Here is a 24874-nt window from a genome sequence, read left to right on the forward strand (position 1 = left end):
AATAGCATTCCTCATGAAACTGGTTGAGAGTGTGTGCAAAGCTGTTGGTGGCTACTTTGGCAAATGGTGGCTACTTTGAAGAATCTAAAATCTAAAATGTATTTTGATTTGTCTAACACCTGTTGTGGTTACAACATGATCCCATATGTTTTATCTACAATGTAGAAAATAGTTCAAATAAAGAAAATGAGTAGTCCAAACTTTTGACTGGTAAAAGTATATATTTATATATATATATATTTGAATCAGTTTGAGAATAAGATGTCACTGTTTCATTTGGCCTACTAATCATATAAATCGAACTTGGAATGACAAGGCGGTTCTCTGGTGGAGTCTAGTGCCTCATCACCTTCTTGAAGAGCCCTCCAGGTGATGGGATACACTCTCATTAGTGCCTAGTTAGTGATTTTTGTCCTAGTGGATCCAGTGTCGGTATCTATCACATGCTAATGAACCCCTTCAGTCTGTTCCCTCTTTTCTATTCACTGTGGAATTTACAGACAGTGTAGGCTTCCTGATTATGACAGTAAAAAAAGATGTCTTGCTCAGAAAAAGAAGTGAAAATATTGCACTTTTGATGCACAATGGGTTTATAATAAATGGCTGATAAATGTATAACATTAGGCCTACTATTATTATTATCATTGCAGTGCAGCATCCAGGCGTTGCAGAGCCTTCGTGTAACGCTTGTCGTCTGGGGAAGGAGAGGAGGAGCAAGGTGCAGCATGGTAAGTGTTCATATTATTTAATGAAATATGCAAACTAGACAAAACAACAAACACGACAAACAAACAGTCCTGAAAGGTGAAACAAAAACACTAAACAGGAAACAACCACCCACAAAACACAATGGAAAACGGGCTACCTAAATATGGTTCTCAATCAGGGACAACGATTGACAGCTGCCTCTGATTGAGAACCATACCAGACCTACACAGAAATAGAAAATCATAGACAAACTAACATGGACAACCCACTCAACTCACGCCCTGACCATACTAAAACAAAAGACAAGACAAAGGAACTAAGGTCAGAATGTTGCAAATATTGAAGATATTTTTTGTGAGATTATTATCTACTTCACATTACATGCTATTCAAGTCTCGTTTCCTTTCAAAACCACAAAAGGGATGAACATCAATTCATTTAACTCTAGACAGTGGAACAACGATTTCAAATAAGCAGACGGTGGTGCACCATACTGCCAGAATCCATATAAAAACTGCATATTTATCGCCAGACTTCTGAGCAGGCATTAGAATAGAATCTAATGCCACGCATTCTCTCCTCTTATTTTCATTAGGCTGTGATTATTAGAGCCACTAACTAGAGCCACTAATTTCGCATTAAAGACCATTGACTGCAGTGTCTTGATTCGAGGGTTTCAGACAATAATCAATCCGAATTTTATCCCAGATCATTTACCTTGACTCCGTGAATATTTGCTCCATGCCATGGCCACATTTGAAAATTGCATGGTGTCAAAACGCGCGGCGGTAAATAATGAGGTGAATGATGAGAGATCAGGATGTGCACATACAGTATCTCGCCGTGCTCCTCTCCAACAATCACACATCTTCACACAATTAGTCATTCATTAAATGGCTTCCTCAACAACCTTTATTTTCTCTCTCTCTAACACACACACACACACACACACACACACACACACACACACACACACACACACACACACACACACACACACACACACACACACACACACACACACACACACAATTTGACATTTGATAGTTATATTTTTTTCTCTCATCTTCCACTAATTTGAAGCTACACATTTCAAATTCCCAATCGCTAAATTGATTGGGTTGATGCTCATTTACCGCCTTTCTATACAATTCAAAAATGTTCAAATGCATTTTGGAGAACAGAAAAAACAAGCAGAAATTACCCTAGCCATTATCAACTTGGTTTCTGGGGGTTCATTCACCTCAGTCCATCTACAAACACAGCCTTTTAGCTATACCATTTTAATGTTATACCCCCTGGCAGGTCACCCATGATACAAGTCAGTATTCAACGTCCATACATGTCTTAGGTCAGATGACCTGGAAACTGGCCACTAGGAGCAACAATGAGCACTGTTACCTTCAAGTAGGCTTGGGTAAAAATAAAAGGTTCCTGGAGTCAATTCCCAGAACACATTTCTGAACATTTCTGAACTACCACATTTGGTAGTGTGTAGAAACGCCAACCGGATGCTTCACAATTATATATCCTGTAGGGACAGACGCTGGGAGATGAGAAGCAAGTACAGGGAGTGAATATTTAATAAATAACTGACAAGAAACAAAACAAGGACAGCATCTGGACAGGGGGAACAAAAATGACATTAATGCGGACACTGGGAAGTGACAGATATAGGGGAGGCAATCAATAAAGTAAAAGAGTCCACGTGAGTCCCATGATGCACTGATGTGCGAAACGGCGGTGACAGGTGTGCGTAATGATGGGCCGCCTGATACCCTCGAGCACCAGAGAGGGGGAGCGAGAGCAGGCATGACACATCCTGTGAAATATATGTCTCATTGTTCTATCTGTGTTGCCATCTTGTAAAGATTCAGCAACTCCACAGCCATACCCCTCCTCTCCGTTTCTGCAATGATTTTATCGACTATTTTGCCAAATCCGGACAGAATGTTTCTGTCCACGTACATACCAAATTTGATCCTCATCTCTGAGAAAATCTGAAAGTCAATTTGTTTATAATGCATTATTAACATATCTTGGATTCAGATGACAGTACTTGGCTATGTTACAATAGTTGTGCTTTTTACAATTTATTTCTATCAGACTTTTTGTCTACTTTACAACGGCTGACAAAGGGAGTGCTAGGAACTGTTTTAAGATGTCCTTGGTGCCTTGTTGTTTCATAAAAAGTTCTCTCTCTCTCTCTCTTTCAGTCCTTTTCATTTTGTCTTGTAGGGAACTTATGTTCGGTCTCTTTTTCTGGTACTCCACCTGCATATGTTTTCAACATGTAACTTCTGACTGAAGGAATCCTCACCAGTCTCAATCTGAAAATTAAATATAAATGTTGTCAAATATTGATACATAAAGCATCAAACACAATCAAAGTCTATAGAAAAAGGCTAAATGTTCTGTATTCACAAAGCATCTCAGAGTGCTGATCAAGGATCAGGTCCCCACCTGTCCATACAATCTATTTATGATATTAAAAACTGATCCTTGATCAGCGGTTCGACTTTGACCCACTGAATATGGGCCATTATTTTATAAGCAGTTACATTGGCTATTCTGGTCAGGTCTTCATTTTTGGTGTCATCTGGGCTTATTTTTTTTCCCTTTCTGCATTTCCTGTACTTGTGCAACACGAGCAAGTATCCTCGTGGCCATCGCCGATCCACTTTTCATTTTCCATTTGTTTTGTCTTTGTCTTACACACCTGGTTTCATCCCCCAATTACTTGTTCATTATTTAACCTTCTGTTCTCCATGGTTGTTTGCGAGGGATTGTTTGTTTGTAATACAGTCCGTTATTGTATGCTCGGTTTATTGTGTTGTATTTGTGAATATTTTGAGTAAATTACATTTATTACTCATATCTGCTGTCCTGCACCTGACTCCTCTACACCAGCTACACAGGCACTATTACAAACCCAGGGGATTGACAAATTCAAATGATTCTACATAGAACTGCAGACGAAGGCTCTGGTTTGTTAGGTTGGGATTTGATTGGAACAATTCATCGTCAGTGAAGTCTTCCAGAATTTCATCATTATGTGGGTTTTGTTCTTGACTCAAGATGGCCCCGACCTCTTCATTACTTGCAATTTTTGCAGTATGCTGACAAATGGGTGTATTGAAATTACTTTGTATTATAACCTTTTTTGCTGCTTAGGGGCACTTCAATTGGCCTGACCATGCCCAATTCTTTCACACAGTAATGCTCCAGCATCCACTCAGAGCTTATTGTTAAGCAAGTCCCTGAGATCGTCATCGTCATCCACATTTATTTTCTTATTTGTAAGGTGAAACCTCAGGGCATCACTGTAGTGTGTCATAAATGCATAAAAAATGTTTCTGAGGTCGTCAACAATGCTATTCTCTACCGTAACTGGGATGCAGTGTTCTTCACTGATTTTCACAATAAGAATACATATTATTTTTGAGACCTTCATTTAGTTCTTCAGTGTCGACCTCTGTGACTTGAACATGTTCATGTTCAGCCGTTGGTAGATTCTCTACATCGCTCACACCATCTTTAAATGGGATCAGTCCCAGTCTCAAACTCATCGTGGGGGCAATTATCATCTAAGTTGGCGCTTAAAAGCTCTCTGTAGTTTCGGCAGATGTGTGACAAATAGGCGCTGAAACATCTATTTGTTTTCACACACCCATTAAGTCCACAGGAAATTAGAAAAAAATGGTTCATGCTGGCCAATATGTGTGAGTAGTCTGGACACAGAGAAAGTATGTTGAGTGAAAAGAGTTCTTCATACAGATTGTGAACCTTGGAATGATGGGATGGAATTATGGAGATCATTGGTACTCAGCCGGCAGACACCTTCAAGGGACCAGTCTTTCACAGCCACACTCAAATTCCAGTTAACACTAAAAGCAAAAGTGAAATGTATTAGTGAGGCTAAAGCATTACCTATACCACCCTTTCCAGACAACCACCTGTCCTCCTAATTTGTATTTCTGGTTGTTCCATAACGAAGAAGAGCTTGTCAGGAAAGGTGAAGGAAAGGTCTCTCCCTTATTTGTCTAACGCCATGGGAATTTGCAGTCCCACATTAAAGTGTTGACTCAGATAATATGATGCTCTTAATGGGGCATTAAGTTATTCTTCCATGTCAACCAAAATGACATAAAACGAGCCTAGTTGGGCAGTTATGAAGGCTTCTTGATATACAGTTGAAGTCGGAAGTTTACATACACTTAGGTTGGAGTCATTAAAACTTGATTTTCAACCTCACCAAAAATGTCTTGTTAACAAACTATAGTTTTAACAAGTCGGTTAGGACATGTACTATGTGCATTTTCCAAAAATTGTTCAGACAGATTACAGGCCCTCCGATTTGACACACTGATCTCTATCAGAGAAGTAGTTGGTAAACCAACTAATCATTTGTGAAACAAAGGCTGTCGAGTCTGTCAATAAGAATGTGGTGATTGACAGAGTCGAAAGCCTTGGCCAGGTCGATGAATACGGCTGCACAGTAATGTCTCTTATCGATTGTGGTTATGATGTTGTTTAGGACCTTGAGCGTGGCTGAGGCGCACCCATGACCAGCTCTGAAACCAGATTGCATCGCGGAGAAGGTACGGTGGGATTCGAAATGGTCGGTAATCTGTTTGTTAACCTGGCTTTCAAAGACCTTAGAAAGACAGGGTAGGCTAGATATAGGTCTGTAGCAGTTTGGGTCAAGAGTGTCCACCCCCCTTTAAAGAGGGGGATGACCGCAGCAGCTTTCCAATCTTTGGGAATCTCATACGATACGAAAGAGAGGTTGAACAGGCTAGTAATAAGGCTTGCAACAATTGACAGATCATTTTAGAAAGATAAGGTCCAGATTGTCTAGCCTGGCTGATTTGTAGGGGTCCAGATTTTTCCGCTCTTTCAGAATATCAGCTATCTGGATTTGGGTGAAGGAGAAATGGTGGGGGCTTTGGCGGGTTGCTGTGGAGGGTGCCGGGCAGTTGACCGCGGTAGGGGGAGCCAGGTGGAAAGTATGGCCAGCCGTAGAGAAACGCTTATTGAAATTAAATTATAGTGGATTTATCAGTGGAGACAGTGTTTCCTAGCCTCAGAGCAGTGGGCAGCTGGGAGGAGGTGCTCTTATTCTCCATGGACTTTACAGTGTACCAAAACTTTGAGTTAGTACTATAGGATGCAAATTTCTGCTTGAAAAAGCAAGCCTTAGCTTTCCCAACTGCTTGTGTATATTTGTTCCTAACTTCCATGAAAAGTGGGGGCTGTTCGATGCTAATGCAGAACACCACAGGATGTTTTTGTGCTGGTCAAGGGCAGACAGGTCTGGAGTGAACCAAGGACTATACCTATTCCTAGTTCATTTTTTTGTTGTTGAATTGGGCATGCTTATTTAAGGAATGCACTTTTTGTTAAGTTTTCTTCCGTCGAAGGAGAGGAGGACCAAAACGCAGCATGGTTATCTTGATACATGTTTAATAAAGATAATAACGAACAATACAAAACGTACCTTGAAAAACCAAACCAGCCCTATCTGGTGCAAACAAACAGAGACAGGATCAATCACCCACAAAACACTCAAAGAGTGGGCTGCCTAAATATGGTTCCCAATCAGAGACAACGATAAACACCTGCCTCTGATTGAGAACCACTCCAGGCAACCATAGACTTTTCTAGACAACTATACTACACCGCTATCCCATAACCTACAAAAAAACCTAGACAAAACACACCACATAAATAACCCATGTCACACCCTGGCCTGACCAAAATAATAAAGAAAACACAAAACACTAAGACCAGGGCGTGACACTTTTAAAGAATAGCCAGGCATCATCTACTGACGGGATGAGGTCAATGTCATTCCAGGATACCCCGGCCAGGTCGATTAGAAAGGCCTGCTGGCAGAAGTGTTTTAGGGAGCATTTGACAGTGATGAGGGGTGGTCGTTTGGTCGCAGACCCATTATGGATGCAGGCAATGAGGCAGTGATCGCTGAGATCTTGATTGAAAACAGCAGAGGTGTATTTGGAGGGCGAGTTAGTTAGGATGACATTTATGAGGGATGTACCTGAGTTGTACCTGGTAGGTTCATTGATAATTTGTGTGAGATTGAGGGCATAAAGCTTGGATTGTAGGATGGCCGGGTGTTAAGTATGTCCCAGTTTAGGTCACCTAGCAGCACTAGCTCAGAAGATAGATGGGGGGCAATCAATTCACATATGGTATCGAGGGCACAGCAGGGGGCAGAGGGAGGTCTATAGCAAGCGGCAACAGTGAGAGACTTGTTTCTGGAAAGGTGCATTTTTAGAAGTAGAAGCTTGAATTGTTTGGGTACAGACTTAGATAGTAATACAGAACATCTTTACAGTAGATTGCAACACCGACCCCTTTGGCAGTTCTATCTTGGCGTAAAATGTTATAGTTAGCGATGGAGATTTCAGGGTTTTTGGTGGTTTTCCTAAACCAGGATTCAGACACGGCTAAAACATCCGGGTTAGCAGAGTGTGCTAAAGCAGTGAGTAAGACAAACTTAGGGAGTAGACTTCTAATGTTGACATGCATGAAACCAAGGCTTTTACGGTTACAGAAGTCAACAAATGAGAGCACATGGGGAGTGGGAGTGGAGCTAGGCACTGCAGGACCTGGATTAACCTCTACATCACCAGAGGGACAGAGGAGAATTAGGGTAAGGTTACGGCTAAATGCTATACGAACTGCCCATCTTGCACGTTCGGAACAGAGAGTAACATTTGATTTGATTTGATTTGAAAAGGAGCAGGTTTTGTATCAAAGATAATTGCGTAATTATCGTATTTCGTCGTCCTAACGTAGTCTACACTGCTATCTGCCCGGCAGCTAGCCAGCTAGCTAATGTCCACCGTCTACCGTCTACCGAATAGCAGCACTGTAGAAACTATTACACTCAACTGAACAACTTGATTAGTGTAGTGTTAGCTAGCTACATAGTCGTCTTTGCTGTCTTCGTATCCAAGATAATTGTGTAGTTTAGAGTGTGTAGTCTTAGAGTGATTATCTTAATTTACCGAGGTTAGCTAGCCAGCTATTTGTCATCCTTTAACGTAGGAGACACTGCTAGCTAGCCAACAGCTAGCCAACGTATACCGAATAGAACTTCCCCACTCAACAACCCGGTCGCATTCCGCTTCGCTCCACAGGTAGTATCACATTTTCATTTAATTTCATTACAGTACAACGGTTTGATTTGTTTGATCGTAGCTAGCTACATAGCTAGCTACATAGCTGTCTTTGTATCAAAGATAATTGTGTAGACTAGAGCGATTTTCTAGGTTAGCTAGCCAGCTATGGTCGTTCTTTTAACGCAACGTAACGTAATCAACACTGCTAGCTAGCCAGCTAGCCCCCGAATAGCAGCACTGTAGAAACTATTACACTCAACGGAACAACTTGATTAGTGTAGTGTCAACAACGCAGCCACTGCCAGCTAGCCTACTTCAGCAGTACTGTATCATTTTAATCATTTTAGTCAATAAGATTCTTGCTACGTAAGGTTAACTTTCTGAACATTCGAGACGTGTAGTCCACTTGTCATTCCAATCTCCTTTGCATTAGCGTAGCCTCTTCTGTAGCCTGTCAACTATGTGTCTGTCTATCCCTGTTCTCTCCTCTCTGCACAGACCATACAAACGCTCCACAACGCGTGGCCGCGGCCACCCTAATCTGGTGGTCCCAGCGCGCACGACCCACGTGGAGTTCCAGGTCTCCGGTAGCCTCTGGAACTGCCGATCTGCGGCCAACAAGGCAGAGTTCATCTCAGCCTATGCCTCCCTCCAGTCCCTCGACTTCTTGGCACTGACAGAAACATGGATCACCACAGATAACACTGCTACTCCCACTGCTCTCTCTTCGTCCGCCCACGTGTTCTCGCACACCCCGAGAGCTTCTGGTCAGCGGGGTGGTGGCACCGGGATCCTCATCTCTCCCAAGTGGTCATTCTCTCTTTCTCCCCTTACCCATCTGTCTATCGCCTCCTTTGAATTCCATGCTGTCACAGTTACCAGCCCTTTCAAGCTTAACATCCTTATCATTTATCGCCCTCCAGGTTCCCTCGGAGAGTTCATCAATGAGCTTGATGCCTTGATAAGCTCCTTTCCTGAGGACGGCTCACCTCACAGTTCTGGGCGACTTTAACCTCCCCACGTCTACCTTTGACTCATTCCTCTCTGCCTCCTTCTTTCCACTCCTCTCCTCTTTTGACCTCACCCTCTCACCTTCCCCCCCTACTCACAAGGCAGGCAATACGCTCAACCTCATCTTTACTAGATGCTGTTCTTCCACTAACCTCATTGCAACTCCCCTCCAAGTCTCCGACCACCACCTTGTATCCTTTTCCCTCTCGCTCTCATCCAACACTTCCAACACTGCCCCTACTCGGATGGTATCGCGCCGTCCCAACCTTCGCTCTCTCTCCCCCGCTACTCTCTCCTCTTCCATCCTATCATCTCTTCCCTCTGCTCAAACCTTCTCCAACCTATCTCCTGATTCTGCCTCCTCAACCCTCCTCTCTGAATCCTTTGACTCTCTATGTCCCCTATCCTCCAGGCCGGCTCGGTCCTCCCCTCCCGCTCCGTGGCTCGACGACTCATTGCGAGCTCACAGAACAGGGCTCCGGGCAGCCGAGCGGAAATGGAGGAAAACTCGCCTTCCTGCGGACCTAGCATCCTTTCACTCCCTCCTCTCTACATTTTCCTCCTCTGTCTCTGCTGCTAAAGCCACTTTCTACCACTCTAAATTCCAAGCATCTGCCTCTAACCATAGGAAGCTCTTTGCCACCTTCTCCTCCCTCCTGAATCACAGTTGACAACTCCATTGTGTCCTCCTCCCAGAGCGCTAAGAACCTTGGCGTGATCCTGGACAACACCCTGTCGTTCTCAACTAACATCAAGGCGGTGGCCCGTTCCTGTAGGTTCATGCTCTACAACATCCGCAGAGTACGACCCTGCCTCACACAGGAAGCGGCGCAGGTCCTAATCCAGGCACTTGTCATCTCCCCTCTGGATTACTGCAACTCGCTGTTGGCTGGGCTCCCTGCATGTGCCATTAAACCCCTACAACTCATCCAGAACGCCGCAGCCCGTCTGGTGTTCAACCTTCCCAAGTTCTCTCACGTCACCCCGCTCCTCCGTTCTCTCCACTGGCTTCCAGTTGAAGCTCGCATCCGCTACAAGACCATGGTGCTTGCCTACGGAGCTGTGAGGGGAACGGCACCTCAGTACCTCCAGGCTCTGATCAGGCCCTACACCCAAACAAGGGCACTGCGTTCATCCACCTCTGGCCTGCTCGCCTCCCTACCACTGAGGAAGTACAGTTCCCGCTCAGCCCAGTCAAAACTGTTCGCTGCTCTGGCCCAACAATGGTGGAACAAACTCCCTCACGACGCCAGGACAGCGGGGTCAATCACCACCTTCCGGAGACACCTGAAACCCCACCTCTTTAAGGAATACCTAGGATAGGATAAAGTAATCCTTCTCACCCCCCCCTTAAAAGATTTAGATGCACTATTGTAAAGTGGCTGCTCCATTGGATGTCATAAGGTGAACGCACCAATTTGTAAGTCGCTCTGGATAAGAGCATCTGCTAAATGACTTAAATGTAAATGTAGGTTTCTGGGCACAACAGCATAGATTCAAGGCATAGTGTACAGACCAATTTAAGGTAGGATGTGAGTACATTGGAGGTAAACCTAGGCTTTGAGTAATGATGAGAGAGATATAGTCTCTAGAGATGTTTAAACCAGGTGATGTCATCGCATATGTAGGAGGTGGAGCAACATGGTTGGTTAAGGCATATTGAGCAGGGCTAGAGGCTCTATAGTGAAATAAGACAGTAATCACTAACCAGGACAGTAATGGACAGGGCATATTGATATTAGAGAGAAGCATGCGTATGGGTCCAGTGAGTGGTTGGGCTGACTGGGGGACACGGCGATTCAGACAGTTAGCAGGCCGATGCTAACAGTTAGTAGGCTGGGGCTAAACAAGCTAGCAGTTAGCAGATCGGGTTAGCAAGCAAGCAGTTAGCAATGGCTAGCAGTTAGCAGACTGGGGCAGGCAAGCTAGCAGTTAGTAGACCGGGGCTAGAAAGTTAGCCTTTGGGGGACGTCGCGTTGGGGGTAAGTCTGTTTTTGCCTCTCCGTGCGGTGATGTCGATAGACCAGTCATGGTGTTAGTTGTGTTCCAAGTAGCTCTAGGTAGCTAGCAGAACTAGCAGGTTAGCAGAATGGGCCTTCAGCGGGCGTCACGCCTGAGGGGCCTGCTGGAATCCTCGGGCAGATTGTCGGTATTCCAGTCGTAGAGGTTCAGTGGGGTTCCGTGCCCCGTACCGGCAGTAGAAGGGGTCCGGATATTGTAGCCCAGGAGTGAGCCTGGAGATAGGTCTAGCATGGGCTAGCCCCATGATATTTGGTGCTTGCTCTGGGACGGAAAAGTTAGCCAGGAGTAGTCAACACGGGTTGCGGTTAGCTAGCTGTGATGATCCAGATGAAAAGGTTCAGAGTTTGTGTTAGGAATTTGGGGATATGGAGAGAAAAATAGGTCTGGTTTGAAGAGCGTTGTACAAACTGGCGAGAGCTTTCCGAGCTAAAGGTTAGTTGATGACCACTAGCAGTGGTTAGCTAATTGGTAGCTGGTAGCTAGTTAGCTTCAGTTGAGGTATTCCAGTTCGGAGGTAAATAGAAATACTTTAGGGAAAAAAACAGATCCACACCACATTGGGTGAGGCAGGTTGCAGGAGAGTATTTTGAAGTTGATGTTTAGGAAAAATATTTAAAAGAACGCGAAGAAACATATATACACACAGGGGACAAGACAAAGACAAAGACTGACTGCTACGCCATCTTGGATCAGAAGTCATCAGAAGTCATGTTTAGGGAGCATTAATCCTCTCTAAATCTTTACCTGTAATCTAGCTAGGTTATTCCTCTCTCTTTTAATAGTCTAAATAAACGGAGTAATAATTTTGCCTATGGTATTAAAGGTGTAAGCCGGTATGGACAGTGTAAACATGCTGATGACGTAATTCAGTTTAGGAGCTTTAACCATTTTTATAACATGTGGCATACCCCACAATGAGATTTGTAGTTTATCCCAGTTCTTAAACTGGAGTTGAATTTTGCTCAAATATACAGAATGAAAAATAAACATTTACCTTCCCCTAAGAAAAAAACTTCTCTTCTCACATAAAAAAGAAATCAAAATGACAAACATTCACCCTCCAGAACAACCAAAATTCACACCGTAAATACCATAATTCACCATTCAGTTTGTATTGGAAAAAACACATAACACAGAACACACTATAATCACACTGAAAATACATCCACATTATTTAGAAGCTAACCTGTTTGTAGATCCATTATGAGTTGATATGGTCAGAAATACAGAGGACAGAACAGGCCGCCCCAATACACCAACCTGAAAGACATCAATTAGACACAAACACAACATAAACAACATGAGTATTCGATATAAAATGCATCTAATTAATCTGATCAGTTTTATGTATTCTTCTTTTTGTCAAGTGTAACAACCTACATTTGGTCGTGTGTGTGTGTCTTACCTGTTCGTGGAGGTTGATACATTTCTCGATCAGAGCTCACAGCCCCCAAACTCTCCACCACTTAACTGGACCTGGACAGGATAAACCAGGTACTAAAGGGATGGGCTAAAGGGAGGAGGATGGAAGGAGATGGTGAGAGAGTGTATCATGAGTTTAAATGAGGACCGAAATGTCTCAATATTTAATCTAGCTAACGTAAACTTGTACATCGCCTTGGTCCTTACAATTGCCCTTATTTTAGCGCCCCAAAAAGGTAATACTTTCAGATCTGTAATGGTTCTCTTGTGGTGAAGGAGAGTCGGACCAAAATGCAGCAAGTAGATTGCGATCCATGTTTATTCAACAAACGTAACACGAATCTAAATACAAACACTACAAAACAAATAACGTAACGAAAACCGAAACAGCCTATACTTGCGTAAACTAACACAGAGACAGGACCAAAGACACTAAGGACAATCACCCACAAAACACTCAAAGAATATGGCTGCCTAAATATGGTTCCCGATCAGAGACAACAATAAACACCTGCCTCTGATTGAGAACTACTTCAGACAGCCATAGACCTAACTAGAACACCCCACTAAGCTACAATCCCAATACATACACATCACATACAAAACCCCATGCCACACCCTGGCCTGACCAAATAATTGAAGATAAACACAAAATACTTCGACCAGGGCGTGACAGAACCCCCCCCCCCCCTAAGGTGCGGACTCCCGAACGCACCTCAAAACACTAGGGAGGGTCCGGGTGGGCGTCTGTCCATGGTGGCGGCTCCGGCGCGGGACGTGGACCCCACTCACTCAATGTCTTAGTCCCCTCTCCTCGCGTCCTTGGATAGTCCACCCTCACCGCCAACCATGGCCTGGTAGTCCTCACCCAGAACCCCACTGGACTGAGGAGCAGATCGGGACTGAGGGGCAGCTCGGGAGTGAGAGGAAGCTCGGGAGTGAGAGGAAGCTCGGGAGTGAGAGGAAGCTCAGGCAGGTTGATGGATCTACCAGATCCTGGCTGGCTGGCAGATCCTGGCTGACTGGCAGATCCCGGCTGACTGGCAGATCCCGGCTGACTGGCGGATCCCGGCTGACTGGCGGATCCTGGCTGACTGGCGGATCCTGGCAGATCCTGGCTGACTGGCGGATCCTGGCAGATCCTGGCTGACTGGCGGATCCTGGCCGACTGGCGGATCCTGGCCGACTGGCAGTTCTGGCAGATCCCGACTGACTGGCGGATCTGGAAGAGTCTGGTTGACTGGCGGATCTGGAAGAGTCTGGTTGACTGGCGGATCTGGAAGAGTCTGGTTGTCTGGCGGATCTGGAAGAGTCTGGTTGACTGGCGGATCTGGAAGAGTCTGGTTGACTGGCGGATCTGGAAGAGTCTGGTTGACTGGCGGATCTGGAAGAGTCTGGCTGACTGGCGGATCTGGAAGAGTCTGGCTGACTGGCGGATCTGGAAGAGTCTGGCTGACTGGCGGATCTGGAAGAGTCTGGCTGACTGGCGGATCTGGAAGAGTCTGGTTGACTGGCGGATCTGGAAGTCTGGTTGACTGGCAGATCTGGAAGACTCTGGCTGACTGGCGGATCTGGAAGAGTCTGGCAGACTGGCAGATCTAGAAGAGTCTGGCAGACTGGCGGATCCTGGCAGATCTGGAAGAGTCTGGCTGACTGGCGGATCCTGGCAGACTGAAATATCTGGCTGCTCCATGCTGACTGGCGGCTCTGGCTGCTCCACGCTGACTGGCGGCTCTGGCTGCTCCATGTAGGCTGACAGCTCTGGCGGCTTCTTACAGACTGGGAGCTCTGGCGGCTCTGTGCAGACTGGCAGCTCCTTGCAGACTGGCAGCTCCTTGCAGACTGGCAGCTCCTTGCAGACTGGCAGCTCCTTGCAGACTGGCAGCTCCTTGCAGACTGGCAGCTCTGGCTGCTCCATGCAGACTGACAGCTCTGGCTGCTTCATGCAGACTGACAGCTCTGGCTGCTTCATGCAGACTGACAGCTCTGGCTGCTCCATGCAGATGGACAGCTCCTTGCAGACTGACAGCTCCGTGCAGACTGGCAGCTCCGTGCAGACTGGCAGCTCCGTGCAGACTGGCAGCTCTGGCTGCTCCATGTAGACTGACAGCTCCTTGCAGACTGACAGCTCTGGCTGCTCCATGCAGACTGGCAGCTCTGGCTGCTCCATGCAGACTGACAGCTCTGGCTGCTCCATGCAGACTGACAGCTCTGGCTGCTCCATGCAGACTGGCAGCTCTGGCTGCTCCATGCAGACTGGCAGCTCTGGCTGCTCCATGCAGACTGGCAGCTCTGGCTGCTCCATGCAGACTGGCAGTTCTGGCTGCGCTGAACAGGCAGGAGACTCCAGCAGCGCAGTAGAGGAGAAAGGCTCCGACAGCGCTGGAGAGGCGAGGCGTACTGTAGGCCTGATGCGTGGTGCTGGTACTGGTGGTACTAGACTGAGGACATGCACAGGAAGCCTGGTGCGGGGTGCTGCTACCGGAGGGCTGGGGTGTGGAGGTGGTACTGGATAGACCGGACCGTGCAGGCGCACTGGAGCTCTTGAGCACCGAGCCTGCCCAACCTTACCTGGCTCGATGCCCACTCTAGCCAGGCCAATACGAGGAGCTGGAATATACCGCACCGGGTCTCTCTAGCCCCCCGGTAAGCACAGGGAGTTTGCGCAGGTCTCCTACCTGGCGTAGCCCTACTCCCTGTGAGTCCCCCCCAATAAATTTTTGGGGCTGACTCTCGGGCTTCCTTGCCAACCGTGTTCCCTCATATCGCCGGCTCCTCTCTCCGGCTGCCTCTACTCTCCTCGCTGCCTCCACCTGTTCCCATGGAAGGCGATCCCTTCCCGCCAGGATCTCCTCCCATGTGTAGCAACCCTTGCCATCCAATATAGCGTCCCATGTCCAATCCTCATTGCACCGCTGTTGCTTCCTTTGTTGCTTCTCCTGTGGCTCCTACCTGTTGACACGCTGCTTGGTCCGTTTGTGGTGGGTGATTCTGTAACGGTTCTCTTGTGGTGAAGGAGAGTCAGACCAAAATGCAGCGTGTAGATTGCGATCCATGCTTATTCAACAAACGTAACACGAATCTAAATACAAACACTACAAAACAAATAACGTAACGAAAACTGAAACAGCCTATACTTGCGTAAACTAACACAGAGACAGGACCAAAGACACTAAGGACAATCACCCACGAAACACTAAGAATATGGCTGCCTAAATATGGTTCCCAATCAGAGACAACGATAAACACCTGCCTCTGATTGAGAACCACTTCAGACAGAGATAGACCTAACTAGAACACCCCACTAAGCTACAATCCCAATACATACACACCACATACAAAAACCCATGCCACAACCTGGCCTGACCAAATAAATGAAGATAAACGCAAAATACTTTGACCAGGGCGTGACAAGATCAACTGTAATGTCAATAGCATTGTAAAGCACAATTTCTCCCCTTTCCAACAGAATCAATTACATGATCTAAACACTGCCCGTTTCTGCATAATTCAAGCAGGCAAATGAGCCCCGTCGGATCTTTTTAAAAATGGCGGGTGGGGAAGCGAAACTAATGCATGATAGTGAGAAGGAGAGATGTTGTGTGGGAAAATAGCTTTTTTTCACTCGATCTGTCCAACTTATCACCTTATCGCTTCTAAAATGTAAATAAACACTATAGAGAGTTTATATAATGTGTATTACATACCTTTTGAAGGTTTGTGTCGAATTTGAATCAGGTTTTTAGGGCGGTGCTAAAGTGATCTTAGAAGTAAACAGCGGCTATGAGAATGATGATCGCATGTAATGATGACGCAAAAAATGACTAGGTATCCCCCCCTTACCCCAGTCACTGTCCATTTCTTGTTTTTAAAGGATGAGAGAAGTCCTACACCTGGTGAAGAGAGATTGTAAGACAGAAATAGTTGCTTTATGCGTGCTGTACGTTACGACATGACACGCCACGATGTAACGGAGGGTCCATTTTTTAAACTTTTCTCCAATTACCATGTTGATCAACACTTGAATAGAAACCTAGTTCACACCCCAGATTTTGAAGTTAACACAGTAACTACAGTCCCATTAGTTTTCTTTGTAGCCTCGTTTGAATGTTGCGGTTGCGCACATTTGTACGGAATGGGGCTAAAGTTAGCTAACGTTAAGTTTAACTAGCTAGCTAACATTAGCGAAAACGTACCAACACTTATACAACAATTACCAGCTAACATTACAGGCTGTGTAGCTTGGCTAGATGATGAAAAATGAAGAGTAAATTACATTATGTATTGATTTTTTGTTATTTGATAGTAATTAATCAAACTACTATCTTAGTTAGCAAATAGCTAAGGTTCACCCACCTTTCACATCGATCTGTTGCAAGTCATCTCTTATCTGTCGCAAGTCATCTCTTATCTGTCGCATCTCTCCAACCATTCGCGCGCTTCCTGCTTCCAGTTGTCTTTGGACCAACGTTCTCAATTTGAATTATACACCGTTTCCTCATGAGCGCACTGGTGGTTCCAAAATGAACCCCTCTTTTGAAAAGTCTTCTTCAAAGCACCCCTTAAGTCTGCAGGGTTCAAAAACAAACAGATGACGGTGTATAGGTTCTTATATTAACGGTACGTTTTTTTTTTTTTAACCTTATATTATACTAAAGGATCCTACCTTAAAGTTGGTTTTTAACTTAAATGATCCTCAAGGATCATCCAGGAACCTTTAATTTTTACAGTGTAGTTGCTTACTTGAGCCTACTGTGAGTTTGTTTCAAGTTTCAGACTGCGAGATGGAGATGTTAGCCATTTGAGAGAGTGGTGAATGTGATGCTAAAATAGCAAATCCAGGAGGCAAATCAGGAGGACACGGGCGAACATAACGAACAAACCACTGTTCATGATTCCACTCATTCTGAGCTTTAATCAACACTGGGAGTAATATTTATATGTTTACCCATAATATATTTTCTTTATTATGTACAAAACATATACACTGACTATACAAAACATTACGAACACATGCTATTTCCATAGCATAGTGTCACATCCTGACCTTAGTTCCTTTTTCTCTATTTTAGTTCCCTGGGAGGTCGTCAATGGAACTAAGCATTTGTTATTAACTGCCTTGTTAAATAAAGGTAAAAAAATATATATATATTGTAACGACCCTGGGTTTATAAAATCTGCCACACAGTCGATGGCGCGCTGGACTTCGGGCTAGAAGGTCGTGGGTTCGAGACCTGCTCCCTGCCTGTTTAATTACAATATGGTTTCAGATCCGATGCAAGAGAAATTGTCCGCCATGTTTTTTATTTTTATTAACAACAAATCAATACATAAAGCACATGAGGGAACGCAAGCATACATAGATTACAAACAATGGACAATCGAGCTAGGGGGTAAAATATCACATTACAATTACACAAGGACCTTAAGGAACATACATATACTTACAATTCTAACAGCTTTTTTGTTAGTAGACAGTCTTAAAATACAGTTCAATTTATTTTTGTAGTGTACAAAAACGTGGTTCTGTTTGTAAATGTACATTTGTGTACATGAAATTTGGCCAAAATAATAATGAAATTAATTACATAAAAATGTTTCAGCTTATTTCTATTGTATATAAAGAATCCAAACAGTATATCTCACCACAGTAGTGTAAAAGTGTCCGCCATGTTTTGTGTTTTGCTTAGGGCTCAGAGGGACTTCACGCACTCAAGAAGGCTCAACCAATCACCCTACCCTACATCGCGTGCTTTACACACCAGGAACAGGAAGTGATGGACTGTTATGAAGAGTGAGTTTTGGAATACAGTCACGGTTCGGAAGGTGCTTCTTCAAACATGTATATCTTCCAGGTGGCTGCGTTATTGATAGCGTTGCTATATTATGGCAATGCTCAAACGTCTACTGTCGCTGTGAACCACACCATCCTGGGTTCAGAGCTGAGCGCAGACGGATTGAAGCAGCTCGCTGCGATAGTGGCGCCACAGTCGCCGGTGTTTCACCCTAGCCGCGGTTCCTATTTTTCTCTCAATCTGTTGTCGGCGTTTCCAGAAGATCTGGAGGTCAGCGATTACTGCGTCGAGCTGCTGGCTATCTTTGGGCAGCGGTATTCAACATATGTAAATTGTTTGGTGTCCGCCGCGCGTCCTGTCAAAGTGTGCCAAAATTGTTATGGTTCCTACGACAACCTTATGGACATTTACACAAACATATCATCAGACCAGGTAGGCTAAGTAAGTTAACATTTGTGTTTTCTCAGAGGACTTCTTTGAGTTTATCATTGTGTTTTTAATATTAAGCGTTTCCATGTTTTTGCCCTGTGCTGCGGGTTAATTAAAATATAATCTATGGGTTAATAAGTGCGCCACTGTCACATGCGTCATGGGACCGTTGCTGGTAAGACCCTGGCTGCAGTACAAAGTGTATAGTGGTGGGGTGTGTATTGTGTAGTAGGGGAAATAGGAGATCACAAGATTAGCCATCCTAGTCACATGCCTGGTGACTAGGAGAACAAAAGCCATGACTGACTGTTGCCATAATGTGGATACATTTACATTTAAGTAATTTAGCAGACGCTCTTATCCAGAGCGACTTACAAATTGGATTAAATGTGTATCCTATAGCCTAATGGCAATGTTTTGTCTCATCAATTTCTCAGTACTTTAAGCTGTATCCACTGAATCCTCAATATAAGATAATGTACTTAGTCATAATAAACAATAGGGATGGTAAACGTCCTCAGTGAGACTGCTTGTGTGTCTGTTTCCAGATGGGCCCAGGGAATGTGAGCTGCAGAGACAGCCTCCTGCGTTCTGATAGGCTGATGTTGGTGTTCCTGCTCTACAACAACCTGGAGGACATCTGGACTGGTTCAGAATGTAACAGTAGGTGGACTGTTTTCTATTATAAACACATTAAGCATGTTTTGTTTATTGCTGATCTGTACTCATGTATACCAACCATTAGGAACACCTTCCTAATATTGAGTTGCATCTCCCCCACCCCCTTTGCCCTCAGAACAGTGTTAATTTGTCGGGGCATGGACTCTACAAGATGTCAAGCGTTTCACAGGGATGCTGGCCTATGTTGACTCCAATGCTTCCCACAGTTGTATTAACTTGACTGGATGTCCTTTGGGTGGTGGGCCATCCTTGATACACATGGGAAACTGTTGAGTGTGAGACCCTGCAGTGTTGCAGTTCTTGACACAAACTGGCACCTACTACCATACCCTGTTCAAACACACTTGTCTTGCCCATTCACCCTCTGAATGGCACACGTACACAATCCATGTCTCAAGGCTCAAAAATAATTTTTTAACCTGTCTCCTTCACTTCATCTACACTGATTGAAGTGGATTTAACAAGTGACATTAATAATGTATAAACTTTCACCTGGTCAGTCTGTCATGGACAGAGCAGGTGTTCTTAATGTTTTGTATGCTCATTGTATATTATTACCTTTTCTATGTCTCAATAAGTCCCTTGCTTCCTCTCCTTGCCTCCTTTCCTTTGTGATAGATTCTTTTAATATAATTGATGTGTGCCAGGAGGCAGAGTATATAAGTTTGATCTTCAACCCTGCCATGGTACATCATTTCTGAATGATATCTGACTTCATGTTTCTAAGGTTGTGTAAGCCTGGGACTCCACAGCCTGACCAATGACACCCTTTACTTCATGGCCACTCTCAACCAGTCCCTCAGATGTTTTGAGAAGTTCCAACAGGTGGGTCACTGTTGTAAGTCAAAGAGAGAAAGATTGTTTAGCTAGTACATACCAAAATGCATCTAAAATCACTAGGGAGGGAGAGGGGAGTATAGAGATGAAGTTTATAAATAACTAAAACGGTTTCCACCTTTTTGTGTGATTTAATTTTTTTCCAGGGGAACCACTCAGCGCTATGTAAGGAGTGCAAGGCCACATACAGAGGACTGAATGAGCTGTACAGCCGCATGGAGAAGAATCGCACACTCTGCATAGACATCGAGGACTCTGTATGTATTTCACAGCCACAGTTTGTCATTACATCTTGTGCCTTGTCATTCATGTTAGCCTCTGAGGTCCAGGCTTGTCACATACTGTTTTAAAGCCTGGTGAAGTTCTCCTCAGAAAGACTATTAAAAAGGGGTGGATTATGATGGCATCGAGATGGAAACTAGTGACACGTTTACGCTTATCAAACCAATTAAATATTTCTTATTTCTACCTCAGAGCCAATAAAATGCAAGTGTTGAATGCCCGTGCTCCCATTCAAATTCAAAATCTAATACTGAAGTACAACAAACTTTCAATAATCAAGTCAACGAGATGAGATTTGGAAGGATGGCCACGTGAGACTACATTAATGTATAATGTACACTAAAGATATAGAATGTACTCTCAATAAAAGTTTTTGTGCTATATATAGTGGAATTCTGTTTGTGCACTAGTGCCCAGGAGACTGCAAAATACATTGGAGAAGTTTAGCAAGCTTCCCCACTTCAGTGAGAGAACAACTAATAGATATGTGGAAGTATGTGTTTTGTGTTTAGACATGCAGACAAATTGGTTGTTTGATTAATTAGATCAGATCTTTTGCCAATAATTGCCTGTCAAAACGTAGCCATTGAGAAAGAAACAGCGAGATGTCACCAGGGTTGCGGCCCAATCATCACTCCTTTCTGTCAAAGTGTGCACTTGCTCAATTTCCTTTATGGATATGAAAGGAAATGACTGGTATGGAAAATCTCTCTAGCCCAAGCCAACACCAATCCAATGCTTTTAAACTTGTGTGGAGTAGTGAATGGGTGCATACTTCAGAACAAGGAGAGATTATTGGGAAACACCCTAGTTCTGGTGGTGCCAGTGAGTTTCAAAGGAGGAGGTGACATAGAGACTAGTAACTAGAAAGGGCCACTCGAGACAAGGCCAAAGCCAGAAATGGAGCAAGGGAGTCAGATGGACAAAAAAAGAGTGAGTGACTTAAGAATAGAGAAGTGGGCGAGAGACTTTGTGGTTCTTTAAGCTCTTGTGTTGATGGTGGGTGGGGGGGATTCTTGCCTTGTTTCAGATGAATATGACCCGCAGACTGTGGAGCAAGAATTTCAATTGTTCCTTCCCCCGGGCAGAGAATGTTCCTGTCATTGCCGTGTCTAGCTTCATGCTCTTTCTGCCCATCATCTTCTACTTGAGCAGTTTCCTTCACTCGGAACAAAAGAAACGCAAGCTCATACACCGTGAGTAACCAGCTTAAAACATCCATTGTTGCACAGAGAGTTTTGACGGGTTGGTTGGGTGGGAGGCAGTAGGGGTGGGAGGCAGTAGGGGTGGGAGGCAGTAGGGGTGGGAGGCAGTAGGGGTGGGAGGCAGTAGGGGTGGGAGGCAGTAGGGGTGGGAGGCAGTAGGGGTGGGAGGCTGTAGGGGTGGGAGGCTGTAGGGGTGGGAGGCTGTAGGGGTGGGGGGGTTTATTGGGGTGTCACAGGCTTTTAAAGTGAAGTATGTATGGAAGCTGGGGTGTCTCCTGCATGCATTTTCCTGGTTTATAGAGATTTTATTGAAGGGGAGAAGGGAGTTCTTCAATGAGTGCCCCTAATAATGTGGGCTTGAGAAGGAGGGGTGAGGTAATCCAGGGTGTTGGGAGTGGTGGAGTTGAGCAGTGTAGGAGTTTCCTTGTTAATAGTGGGTTTTGGGCCTACTAACGATCTAAGCCGGAGAGTCAGAGTAATACCTTACGTTGTTTCTTTGACACATGTCATTATGGTGAATCAACAATCTTAGATGAAATGTTCCTGTTTTAAATGTTGTTTAGAGGTGATGGATGGTGGCTAACAGTAACACTTCCTGATTCCTCTCCAGCCAAACGAGCCAAGTCTAACACCAGCCTCGTGAACATCCAGGACAGGTTAAGCTGAGGAGAGAGAAGGATAAGGAAGAAAGCATTATGATGAAGAAATGGAAGAGGATGAGGAGGAATGTTCCTTTGGTTTGTCCAAAACCTCTCCTGTATGCAAATGTCATTTCTTCTGTGACTGTGGTTTCAACCAGTTCTGTAATGACAGAGAAGTCAAAAAGAGGGCGAGAAGGATGCCAATCATCAGTATTTTTTTTCCTAAGATATTTCCTAAGATATTATAGCAAACGGAAACAGAATATTTGTAACAGAAGATTAGTTATAATTGCACTGTTCATGTCCCGCTTTGAACCGCCTACCCCCACCCCACCCATTGCTTCTACAACAAACAATAGAAATGCACCATGACCTGCTGCTGATTTAAAAGCAATGGGGAGTTAGTCCATTTTTTTGTATTTAATTATGTGTCAAGAGATGAGAAATTGATTTTTGTCTCTACTGTAATGCCGCTGTGACACAGACTGGCAGACAGAAAGCACTTGATGTCTCTTAGATGTGACATATACCTACCGTGTAAAAGTGGATGACAGCTGAGGTCCAAAATTATTGGTCACATTTGGGAAAGATGAGCAAAAAAGACTATCAAATAATACAAATGTTCTGTATTGCATGCAAACAAATATATAAATGATATTCATTTACTAATACAATTGCTCAGAGAAAATAATTGGCACCCCTGTTTTCACTACTCCATCACCCTTCCCTTACATGTGAGCAAAGCTCTCTTTTTTCATGTCATCCAACAAATTTAAACGCCTGGAGCTTGCTAAATGGCATTTGCACTTGGATTGGAACTGGTGCTATGGTCAGATGACATGAAAATCGAGCTCTTTGGCCACTCATACCAGTGGAATGTTTTGCATCAGAAGAAAGATGCTTCTGCAGAAAATAAACCCCTCTACTGTAAAATATAGTGGATCTTTGTTATGGGGCTTCCACTGGTCCTGGGGCCCTGGTTAAGGTCAATGGTATCATGAACTTTACGTAGTACCAGAACATTTTCGCCAGGAGGCTGAAACTTGGCCACAAATAGACCTGCTAGCAAGACAATATCCCCAAGCACATATCAAAATCCACAAAGAAATGGTTAATTGGCCATAAAATCGCTCTCTGGACTTGAAAGCCATTTAAAACCTGTAGTTCGCATTGAAGAGGACAAAGACGAAGGATATCAGGGATCTGAAAAGATTATGTATGAAGGAATGGTCTGAACAAATCAATGTTTTTTGGTCACGTACACAGTTTAGCAAATGTTATAGCGGGTGCAGCAAAATGCTTATGTTACTAGCTCCTAACCATGCAGTAAAATGTCAAATGGGTGGGTCAATGACGGATAAGGTTTTAAAAATGTGTTAATGCTTATTAAAGTTATTTCTACCTTCATTCGTGTGTGTGTGTGTATATATATATATATATATATATATATATGTGTATATATATATATATATATCACACACACACTATCGATCAAACGTTTTACGAAGAAGGACAGTGATGGAATGCTGCATCAGATTACCTGGCCTCCACAATCCCCTGACCTCAACCAAATTGAGATGGTTTCGGTGGAGTCGGACCACAGTGTGAAGGAAAAGCAGCCAACAAGTGCTCAGCATCTGTGGGAACTCCTTCAAGACTTTGAAAAGCATTCCAGGTGAAGCTGGTTGAGAGAATGCCAAGCGTGTGCAAAGCTGTCATGAAGGCAAAGGGTAGCTATTTTGAAGAATGAAATTTCAAATTAATTTTGATTTGTTTAAAAACTTCTTTGGGATCGGTGTCCTTTCCATGGGACGGTTGAGCTTACGTAGGCTAATGCGACTAGAATTAGGTTGTAAGTAACAAGAACATTTCCCAGGACATATTGGCAGAAAGATTAACAATACTTTAAGCTAACTGCACTGTCCAATTTACATGAGCTATTACAGTGAAGGAATACCATGCTATTGTTTGAGAAGAGTGCACAATTTTGAACATAAGTTATTAATAAACAAATTAGGCACATTTGGGCAGTCTTCATACAATTGTTTTAACAGAAATGCAATGGTTCATATAAGTCTAAAACTTTACATATACACTGATACCATCTAGTGGCCAACATCTAAATTGCACCTGGGCTAGAGTAATACATGCCCTTTCTCTTGCATTTCAAAGATGATGGTTAAAAAATAAAAACAGTTATTTTTCTTTGTATTATCTTTTACCAGTTCTATTGTGTTGTATTCTACTACATCCCTTTCACATTTCCACAAACTTCAAGGTGTTTCCTTTCAAATGGTACCAATAATGTTATTTTAGGCGAGAGTGTAAAAAAGGGGCTAACCCTTAAGAGGTTTAACACTTTTTTGGTTACTACATGAGTCCATATGTGTTATTCCATAGTTTTGATGTTTTCACAATTATTCTACAATGTAGAAAATAGTAAAAATAAAGAAAAACCTTTGAATGAGTAGATGTTCTTTTGACTGGTAGTGTAGTTCAACACGTTTTAGTCACCGAGAATTAAATCCATTGATTTAAATTTGAATCATACTATTTCCCCCATGAATAATGTCATTCAGTAACTGTAATGGATTTTCAAATTACTTAATTATTTTTCCAGTGTTAGCCTTCAGCTGTTTATAGATAGTAATAGTTTGATATCAACAAATGTCTACTGCTTTGAAAATCAT

At 43.9% G+C, this 24874-nt stretch overlaps 1 protein-coding gene and 1 long non-coding RNA gene across 4 annotated transcripts; one reads left to right on the plus strand and one right to left on the minus strand.

The window, feature by feature from the left end:
* Positions 1-929: 929 nt before the first annotated feature.
* LOC123991044 lies at positions 930-18068 on the minus strand. 3 transcript variants are annotated; one of them, XR_006830744.1, is made up of 5 exons: positions 16981-17194; positions 16671-16882; positions 12298-12402; positions 12079-12152; positions 930-3038 (listed from the first exon to the last, which is right to left on the minus strand). It is a non-coding gene; the product is annotated as an uncharacterized LOC123991044 (long non-coding RNA). The 3 variants fall into 3 exon arrangements; XR_006830745.1 differs by lacking the exons at positions 16671-16882; positions 16981-17194 and adding an exon at positions 17961-18068; XR_006830743.1 differs by having other exon boundaries at positions 16671-17172.
* Positions 16819-23591, plus strand: LOC123991043 (osteopetrosis-associated transmembrane protein 1-like). The gene is made up of 7 exons (XM_046292179.1): positions 16819-16934; positions 18005-18541; positions 19087-19201; positions 19947-20044; positions 20203-20313; positions 21369-21534; positions 22154-23591. The coding sequence occupies exons 2-7, from the start codon at positions 18155-18157 to the stop codon at positions 22207-22209; spliced, it is 933 nt and encodes a 310-aa protein (XP_046148135.1). The 5' UTR covers positions 16819-16934; positions 18005-18154; the 3' UTR covers positions 22210-23591.
* The last annotated feature ends 1283 nt before the right edge of the window (positions 23592-24874 follow it).

This window comes from Oncorhynchus gorbuscha, linkage group LG12, assembly GCF_021184085.1.
Source record: "Oncorhynchus gorbuscha isolate QuinsamMale2020 ecotype Even-year linkage group LG12, OgorEven_v1.0, whole genome shotgun sequence".
NCBI lineage: Eukaryota > Metazoa > Chordata > Actinopteri > Salmoniformes > Salmonidae > Oncorhynchus > Oncorhynchus gorbuscha.